We start from the raw sequence: 10,574 nt of genomic DNA, 5'->3' as shown, positions 1-10,574 counted from the left end.
GGGAGCAGACACCGTTCTTCAGACAAAACCCGGACGTTTTGGGATTAGAATGGCTCAGACCACTAACTATTGATTCAACACATCAAGGCAGATGTATTACCATGTTTCATCGAGTAGAACGACGCGCCCCGCGAACTGTTGGCCCGTTTGGAACATTCTTTAATGGGACCCCCTGACCTAGCTAATCCAGACCTTGATCCGCATCGGATTGTACCGGAGAGTGTTTTGACCATGCCACAATGTTTATAACTGTCTGTTTGTTGCTGAGTTTCCTGGATTTCACGAGACAGCAGACGCCGTCGCCCCGGGCGCTGAGCGTGGCTCCTAAAGTCCCGTGCGCGCCGTCCCCCAGCTTGCGAGTCCAGACTGCGGCGGGATGCCGGGGGGCGCGGAGGGGTCTATGAACATCTCGGGGGAGCACCCAGGCGGAGGAGGCTCTACTGTGCGACCAAGTACCATCTGCAGATCCATCTCAATGGGAAGATCAACGGCACGCTGGAAAAAAACAGCATCTTCAGTGAGTAGTAGATCTCCCTTTTAATTTCCGAACCAACCCAGCAAGCGGAGCGACTGAAGTGGTGACCGTGTGCGCGTGCATGTTGCAGTATTAATATCATAACTGCATTCAGGCAAAATATTCAGAAACTTCGAACGTTTATTTAGACTTGTGAAATACAAGCACCTTTACGTGTAATTTCAATGCCTAACTCTGTATTTACAGTTGCCTATTGCGTAGCAATTTCTGAATAAAAACTCCTTCTGGATTTTACACAGAGACACATTATAGATAAAACAGATTTAAATTGCAATCCAATAGATTTTACTTAATGAACTATGTGATTATTTTTTGTAGTGTTGCTACTTTTTGGCTAGAATTTCTTCGTAGTTTCAATGTATAGTCGTTTGCAGTCTTTTGCATCTTTGGGGCATTTTAAAGGCACCACTGCCAATGCGCTCGTATTGGGTTTATAATGGACTTCCTCCTTCCAATGAAAACAAAACGATGAGTGGACAACTCCATCTTACGACTGCCAACATGGTAGAATCTAAACTTTGGTCCCTTTGCGTTTAACAATTCTGTCTCCCAATACGCGTTTATAGCGGCTGCTTATGTTCATCGGCTCGAGGGCATGTGGGGTATTCTCAACGCCCAATATTTAACAAGAATACGACTCCTCGCCATATTTTGACGTGTAAGATCATGTATTTGAGGCAGATCTCGTGAATCCCTTGATTTACCGCAACGGAACTACTCCAGAGTGTGACACTTCGGGCCTGGGTGCTAAAAGTCAATGTTTATCAGCAAAACCGTTTCCCCCGACCCACCTCTCTGCTTAGTTCCATGTCCGGAGTTCCTAACCTTGTGTAAGGAAATCAATCTGCGGGGATAAGTAGTTTATTTTCCCCAACAATGGCCAACTCCAGTAGACTGTCACTTTGTTGAACCATTTCTGAAGAAGCCACCCCTTTGGCTGCATTTGCACGGATTTATCCTTAACACGCGTCATTTCCCTTGAAAGCTCAGTGACAAAATGCAGTCCTAATTCGTTGCGCTAGCCTAGAAGCTAGACTCAAATTTGTTTTCTTAAGACCACAAAGCGGTTTAAATTGTTACTCTTCTCCCAACCTTTTGTACCATGCGCTTTTCTGACATCCCATTAAGAGTAATGAACTGCTGTATAGCCTCAATTGGGATTAATTGGAATTAGTGGATGAATAGGCAGCATCAGAATGTCAGACTTAATACCAATGGCACTTTCGTGTGGTGGGACACATAGAAATCTGTTAATCACCTTGTTCCCTAAGAATAATGTTTAGAAGTCCGCCGAAAACAACTGATACACTTGTAGGGTGAACTGCGAGCATTTTACAATCACTTGTACTATCTGAGTTTTGACTATCTCAATTGAAAGCGGATAGGAAGATTTATCGATAGGGAAACGCGGCCAAGTGAAGAATCTGGCGACTCCCTGGCACCTGATAGCATAATTCGAATATAAGAGCAACATAAATAGAAACCCCTTAAAATGCTGGCGATTGGAACTAGCGTCTGGTATTTGATGAAAATGCACTTGGCAGGAAATAAAATGGAAAGTAGATTCTTACAGGATTGATATAGTTCAATGTCAATCAACGTTTTCTGAATTGTTATAATATTTTGTTTGGCCTTGAACCATTTTCACGAAGATTGGCTCACGTTCTTATCATATCCATAGATAAGATTTCCTATCATTTTAGCGGAAAGTTTTATTTGGAATATTGACTGTTAAATCGTATCCCACCCCTTTACCTGCATTCCTCTGCTGACCTATCGGGACATATTGGAACATAAGACATAGGAGCAGATTTGAGCCATTCGGCCCATCTACTCTGATCCGCCATTTCATCATTGTTGAGTTATTTATTATTTTTCTCAACTCCAGTCTCCTGCCTTCTCCACATAACCTTTGACGCCATAACTAACGTAATTGGCTCGGCACAACGTTGTGTAACGATGGGACTGTTCCTGTGTTGTTCTGGTCTATGTTCTAAATTCTTACTAACCAAGAACCTATCAACTTCCGCTTTAAATATGACTTGACACCCACAGTTGTCTGTGGCAGTGAATTCCACAGATTCATCACGCTACAGCTAAAGAGATTCCATCTCATATCTGTTCTAGATGGACGTCCCTCTATTCTGAGGCCGTGCCCTCTGTTCCTAGACTCTCCCGTTATAGGAAACGTCCTCTCCACGTTCACTTTACCTAAACCTTTCAAACATTAAAAGCACCTGTCTTCTTTCATTGATCCTTATATTATTTCTTTCAGGTATCTTGGAAATAACTGCTGTCGACGTGGGAGTGGTGGCGATCAAAGGCTTGTTTTCGGGTAGATATCTGGCCATGAACAAAAGAGGACGCCTATACGCCTCGGTAAGTTATTTCTATTATTATGTATATATTAAAATTGATATGTGGCTATTATGCTGTATTAGTTCCAAATATTAAAGTAGGGTCCTTCAAGGGTTCGCTTTCATTCTCTGAATCGATATTGCCATCGAGTTACTAAAATGTCAAAAAAACGCAATATTTTACAGACCAACTTTTCTATGCAAAGGAAATGCACCTGTTTATTTTGGTATTATTTGAGGAGCTGACGTCTACTAACATAAGTAATACACATAAATAACAGCCAAGACTATTGATGGGGCTGACAATATACATTTCCCTCTGGTCGGAGACCCGGGCTCTTCTTATTACCTTCCCCGTGTTATTTTACCACCCTGTTCCTTCTCTTCCATTACAAGGGTGAAATTCGGCGAGGTTGTACAAACAGCTTATTTGCTAGTTCTAGAGATCCCGAGGGCGCTTTAAAGTACTTGATGAAGGATACCCCACGGGTGGTATCAAGCGAATCTGAGGCAGAATTCAGGAGTTAGAGGCGTTTGGAACGGTTTTCCGAAAACTAACTAGAGCCTCAGAGCAGTGCAGAGACGTGGTGAGAGAAGGCTCTCCAGCAAGTAGGGGAGAAAGTGGTGGTCCTCTTGATAACAGTTCCCTACATCTTCTCCCACCTCACTCGCTCTCCGTTTGAGTTAGGGGGCAACTTTGGATAAAGTATGCAACGACATGAAACGTTTATCACCTTCACCGTTCTTTACGCCATTGACCTAAAAGGACGGTGCAGGAGTTATAATTGCATGCTTTCATGTGATCAGTGCAAAGAGAACTTCTGAACATTTTTTTTCTCTTTTTTGAAGCCTCAAACGCATTTGCAGCCGCAACTGACCAGTCATCACCATCCCCAGCCCCCTCCCTGCCCCTCCCACCCCTAGGAAAACAGGGTGCCAGATCTCCCACCGCGGGATTCATGTGGCGACGCTCAAACCGCAGGCCGCACAAGTGGCGAATCCGTTTGAAGTCTGTGGGCATTCACTGTGGAAAATCGCGGCAGCAAGAGTTTCAGGCCAACTATTTCACCGTTAATTATCTATAAGACCATTTCCAAATCGTGAGCAGGCTAACCGCCCGCGGGTTAGTCACAAAACCCCATGCGCAAATATGCTGGCGTAAAACCATTCACAGCACCTGAACTAGTGCGAGAAGTGAATTGAGCGAATTTTAATATAAACACGTTTTGTAATCGTGCTATGTTGACATTAATATACTATTCGAAATTTTGTTTCCGGTTGCTGGTTTATCTGTTTTCTTGGGGTTCTCATTTCAGCCTTTTTTACGTCCAGGATTTGATGTAAAAGTGTGAACACAATTCACTCCCGTTTAATCTTCACTTCCCACTCCCCCGTTCGTTCTTTTCAGATAGAACATCGTTTGAAATTCCTTTATCTGGTTAAAGACAAATTGTACACAAAAAGGGTTCTCACGCTGCATCGTCCTTATCTGTGATCAGATTGCTACCGTCCCCGCGGCAGCCTGTTCAATATATCCCACTGTTTGACTCAATGCCCTTCTAGCCTTGATCGGCTGATATACTTGCAGACATAGAGCTGAGCAAAGTGGTGGTTCCAATCAGAGTTTGATAATCTGATGTGTATTGCATTCTCTTTTTAGTAAGAGGGCAATTATTAATCACCACTTCCGACTAATTTTCTGGCCCTTGTACGATAAGTGCTTTTGAAATGTGAACATGCATTCAATGCGTAATTATTGTAACAAAATAGGTCTGTTTTAGAAGGTCAAGGTTAGTATCTCTGAGGGTGGGAAAGAGAAGCAATGTTCTTTACACCTACATAATTAGCACGCTAGCTTCAAAATCTTTGCCGTGATTGTCAATAATTACTGGGAAATAAATCGATTCTACGTGTGGCCAGTTGAGAGAAAATGAATGGAGGCAACTTTCGTAATCTGATTCGAATTCATGTGAAAAATAATTTCGGGATATATTATTACTTAAAAAGATAATCTCATTATCCCTTGATGAATTTGATTAGGTAGACTTGATATAATATTGGCCGCACACCTTTTCACTTGGACATGTTTAATTACCTAACCGCCCCGAGATGGGTACATGACTAAGTGCTGGCCACGCATTCCGCTATTGCTTTATTTCATTCAGGTGGAAAATTACCTTTAGTTTCTCCAAGTGGAGCTATACAGTGTGGATAATCTTGGGTTTGTATTTTTCAATCTGTATTTTACAAAAAAAGGTTAAATTTTAAGTTATCATATTTGGGACCAATATTGGCTTCTAGCATTGACGGATTTTGTGCTTACCAATTAATTCCGCACGGAGTTGTCACTTTTCATTAATGGATGATCTATGCAAGAGTATGAACCATTGCGCTGTGATAGTAAAACAACATAATGTCACACAAACGTGGTCCAAAAGGTTGTAAAACTGTCAAACATAACAATATGAAAGGCATAAAGGAAATCAAGGATGCTTTGTATAATGAAACTTTCTGTCGTTCCGCGCTCGACGCCATATTATTAATACTTAGAGAGTTACAACACGGTAAAGGGTGCTTCTGGCTCAGCGAGCCCAATTACACCCATATGAGCAACTAGCTATTAACCACTTTGGACTGTGGGAGGAAACCCACAGAGTCACAGGGAGAATGTCCAAACTCCTAACAGACAACAGTGAGAATTGAACCCAGGTCACTGGCACTGTGTACCGTGCCACCCCACTGTAATACCATGTACATATACCCTTCAGGCGAGTAAAGAATTTAATTAAACCCTTGTATACATCACAATAAACCAATTTGACTCTGAAGTTGAAGATGTACAATACCAAGTTGATGATGGGGAGGGAGGCAATCATTCTATTTAAAGAGTCCACATAATTTCTGTAATTGAACATATTGTGTGTTTCTCTGCCGTCTACAGGAAGTCTACACTCCAGAGTGTGAGTTTGTAGAGAGAATTCATGAGTTGGGATATAACACGTATGCGTCCAGATCTTACAGGACCATTCCAAACCCATCGGGATCAAGCCGCAGAAACAGCGCTGAGAGACTCTGGTATGTGTCCATCAACGGCAAGGGGCGACCAAGGAGAGGTTTCAAAACCCGAAGGACTCAAAAATCTTCCCTTTTCTTGCCGAGGGTGCTGGACAGCAAAGATCACGAAATTGTCCGATTATTCCGTACTGGTTCCAAAAAGCGAGAGGCCCTGGTGAAAAATCCAAGCAAGGCGGAGAAAACGAGAGCTGCCCAATAGTGGTGAACATCGCTGGGGTAACAACCCTCGCAGAGAGATGCTTTATAACGTTGGACTCCCTTCGGTTGGATCTAGGACTAATTTTATTTGTAGAGTAATATACCTAGTATTGCAGGTTGAAACTATCTATGATATAATTAATGTAAATATGTAAATTAGTTTCTATTTCAGTTCTGCCGCTACCTTCAAAGACATGTAATGTATATCGTCCTCAATGTCTTACCGAACTAAGTAGCAACTTGTAGTCAGTGATGTTTTAAACATCTATTTTTGTATGCCTTTTTCCATCTCAAGAAAATACAATGAATTAGTAGAACATCTATCGGCGATGTATTTTCTTCCCGGGTTTGGTACAGAATACTAACACATAACTTCATTGGTATCAAGTCTGACGTCGGATGCTGGCGTTTGTAATTGAACGGGACATATCGAGAATGTTGGGGAGATGCTGCATCTGTGTGGTGTGATCTGAAATGCCCTGCACGAAACAAATAGTGTTGCCGCCGATTTACTGGCAATTTTCAAAAGGGAATTGGATAAATACTTGAATGGGGAACATTGCAGGTTTACAGGAGAATAGCAAGGGATTGGTGCTGATTTATAATCCTTTTCAAAAAGCCGGCACAGACATGATGGTCCTGGTGGCCCGGCTGTTCGCTAATACTTTAAACTTAGCTGAGGGAGGAAGTCAGAAACTGCACTGAACAATGTACGCAAGAGCTGCCCTTTATTTGTCTAGTTATATTTATTATAAATAAATATATACACATGAACACTTTGCTGTAGAGGGTGGTTCATGGCGCATTTCGGAAACGCAAAATTTTAAGGATGAAGCAACCTGACTTTTGGATATTCCTTTGGTATAAATGGTAGTGAAGTGGTCAGGTTCAGCTTACACCTGGAATGTACAAGTCCTTTGACTTCCAGATGGATATCGGTGCAAGGGTTCAGGGAATCTACAACCAATGATTCCATCAGCCATTTGTTCTAGCATTTTTTGCATGATACAAATCTGTGGATGGGATCGTTTATATAAACGCTCATTACTAAATGCAACAGTTTCTCGACCATGGTAGCGTAGCAGTTAGCGGGAAACTATTATGGCTCGGTGCGTCGGAGTTCAACCCCGGCGTCCTCTGTAAGGGAATAGCGCGTCCTCCCCGTGGAATGCGAATTCCTCCCACAGTCCAAAGACGGACAGTAAATTGCCCCGTGATTAGGTTAAGGTTAAACAGTTAGGGTGCTGGCGGCGCGGCTTGAACGGCCGGAAAGGCCTACTCCACACTGTATATCTAAATAAATAAAATGAAGCACATCTCACATTTCCTGTCAAGAATATCTGAATTATAATACATTACATCATCTGCTCCAAACAATCTGTCAGTGAAAGCTGTCTATTGTGAGGCAAGTATTCCTTGAACCAAAAAGCCTCTTTAGAATATATCTCTATATTCCATATGACGTTCTATAAAGGGGGGGGGGTGAAGCAGATTTTTATTTTGAAGCCGCTGAAGCACATCTTTTCTGTCCAGATATCCACTTATTTAAGTGGGTTCACTTAATGTCCATTCGCCTTGCTATATCAGCAACTAATACCGAAAGAATCCAAAGTAATGACAAAGGTTGCATAGGTTTCACCTAACACAGACGGAGTCGGAAGAAGGTAAATGTCAATGGCCAATTAGCTATTCAAAATACAGTACTCCCAACGATTTGTACTGGGAATGAGATTTCCGCCACTTGGTCCCCATGCTTGCTTCGATGCTGTTTTGCCGTTAGACTTCAGCCGTTCCAAGTTATCCATCTGACATAGGCCATAGAACAGCACAGCGCCCGAGCGGGCTCTTCGCCCACTGTGTTGTGCCGAACCATTTAGTCATCAAATGGCCAACTGAACTCAAACTTTCTGCCTACACAACGACCATATCCTTCAATCTCTCTTCTAAACGTGTTTTAAAAGTCTCTAATGAATCTGCCTCTACCACCCCCCCAGGCAGCCGCCACTCTGTGTAACAAAACATCTCCTTTGAACTTACCCCCTCTCATTTTTAAAGCATGCCCTCTGGTATTAGACATTTTAAACTTTCAACGCCGACCTACTTAAAGGTGCCTTTCCTTGTCGCATTCTTTCCCTTCGAATTAGCTGCTTGTAATCGTCGGTAAAATCACGTGTACAGACTGCTTTTCCCCGATCGCCAAACATCTAATCTTAAAACCTCATCATTTGGGCTTTCCGGAGTTGTAAAGAACATTCGTTTCTAAAGGTGGGAAAAGGGGCATTGTGTTTCTATAACATTTTCATACCAACATGGTTGCAAACGAAGTGATCCACCTGTTGTTTTCGATAAAATATTTGATTTTCCTAATGCGTCAATGTGGTCCCAGAATGCAACCAAGTCCGATCTCAGCTAACCGTAGAGTTTTTTATATTTATATCTGGCGAACAGACATTCTTAGTTCATTATTCTAACTTGTTCTGACAATAGAAGGACTCTTTGTGAAGTTCAAGTGCAGCTTCCCATCAAAGTTCGAAGTAAAGTTCAAAGTACATATACGTCACCAATAACCCCGAGATTCATTTTCTTGCGGGCAGTCACAGTTACTACAAACACACAAAAACACAATAGAATCGGTTGAAAAACTACACGCAAAGACAGACAAACAATGCGCAACAGATAACAAGTTGCGCAAATACAAAAAAAATGGGGGGAAACGAAGTAACAATAATAGATAAGTTACAAATAATATTGAGAACGTTTATTTGTAGAGTCCTTGAAAGTGGGTCCAGAGGTTGCAAAATCAGCTCAGCGTCGGCGTGGGTGAGCTTACCCAGTTCGGTTCGGGAGCCTAATGATTGAGGGGTAATAGCTGATCCTGAACCTGGGGTTTTAGGATGTGAGGCTCCTGTACCTCCTTCCTGATGGCAGCAGCGACAAGAGTGTACGGCCTGGATGGTGGGGCGCGTGATGACTCCTGCTTCGGCGCTCCATGGAGGTGGTGTGCTCAGTGGTATACTGAACGCTGGCCCTTAGCTGTTCAACATTTTCCGTTTGCACTGCATGGAACTACATAGGCAGACGAAACCCAAATCCAATCTATGACAACGTCATAGTTACACATACAGAGCGTTGAAACCATTGGAAACACAGCCAAGCGTACATACTTCTGATTGATGGTTCGTGTGGTTGATGGAGGGGCATATTATCGCTAATGGCAGAGCAAATATTAGTCTAAGTTTTATTCCTGATCAACACACTCATAATGCTGGAGGAACTCAGTAGGTCAGGCAGCATCTATGGAGAGGAATGAAGAGCCGCCGTTTCGAAACGAGACCCTTTACCAGCACTGGAAATATCAAAGTTCCGAGTAAATTTATTATCAAGATATACCTTATATGACCTTAAGATCCGTTTTCTTGCAGGCATCCACACGAAAACAAAAAAAAAGAGTAGAATCGAGGGTGGGTGCACAACAATGACCAACAAATATCCAATATACAGAGGAGGACAAATCGTCCAAATGATAAAAGGTAAACGAACGGTGCATAGAACACGAGTTGCTGAGTCCACAGGTTGGGGAGTCAGTTCAGCGCTGAGGCGAATGAAGCCATCCACGCCGGGGAGGGCGAAGGGGGAAGGAGCCAGAATAAGAAGGTGGGGAGGGATGGAAAGGAGTACAAGCTGGAAGGTGATAGGTGAAACCAGATGAGCAGCAAGGTAGACGGGTGGGGCAGTGGGATGGAATGAGAAACTGGGAAGGAATGTTTTATTCCTTGCTGAACGGGGGTTCTGAATTGTGGATATTATCTTGAAGTGTCTGTTCGGGTTGCGGGACTTGCTAAATGGAGATAAGTGAATACTGTATGGGCCTTTGATTGCTACGGACTGTCGAAGTCACCTATTACATATAAATTCGAGATTTAAAAAAATAATTAAGCTGTGCCGTATGCGTTCTAAGAGTTCTGTTTCGCACGGACACCGCAATCTCGCTGATTCAATTCTAGGAACAATGAACAGGATCGAGGCACAAGGCCCGTCAAGCCTGCTCTTCTGTCCATGAAAGTAATGGCCGATCTGATCTTGACGGTCGCTCCATTTTCTAGTTTGACCCCCAAAACGACGATTTCAATACGATCGGAAATCTACCTAATTTATGAATATATTTAATGATCCCGCCTCCTGGGTTCATGAATGCCAAGGATTCATAATCGTTCACCATATGTGTAGGACTTTTCCTTGTGACCTCGAGGTCGAATTTTTTAAAAATATCTAATGCTGTATATTCTCTGCCACTGAACACTCATATTTCTCAATCTCTTGGTTTTGGGAAACGACAATAAATCCCAAGGTAAAAATTTGGTTACTGGGAGATAGCTTTAGAAAAAGTCAATGTAGAATCAAAACGCCCG

At 42.7% G+C, this 10,574-nt stretch overlaps 1 protein-coding gene across 1 annotated transcript; it reads left to right on the top strand.

The window, feature by feature from the left end:
• Positions 1-239: 239 nt before the first annotated feature.
• fgf3 (fibroblast growth factor 3) lies at positions 240-6,861 on the top strand. The gene is given in 4 exon segments (XM_073047733.1): positions 240-353; positions 355-517; positions 2,811-2,914; positions 5,834-6,861. Coding segments are annotated over 4 exon segments (714 nt in total). The 3' UTR covers positions 6,167-6,861.
• Positions 6,862-10,574: the final 3,713 nt, after the last annotated feature.

This window comes from Hemitrygon akajei, chromosome 6 (assembly GCF_048418815.1).
Source record: "Hemitrygon akajei chromosome 6, sHemAka1.3, whole genome shotgun sequence".
NCBI lineage: Eukaryota > Metazoa > Chordata > Chondrichthyes > Myliobatiformes > Dasyatidae > Hemitrygon > Hemitrygon akajei.
The sequence above is the reverse complement of the archived record's forward strand: the minus strand, read 5'-3'. Positions and strand labels throughout refer to the sequence as shown.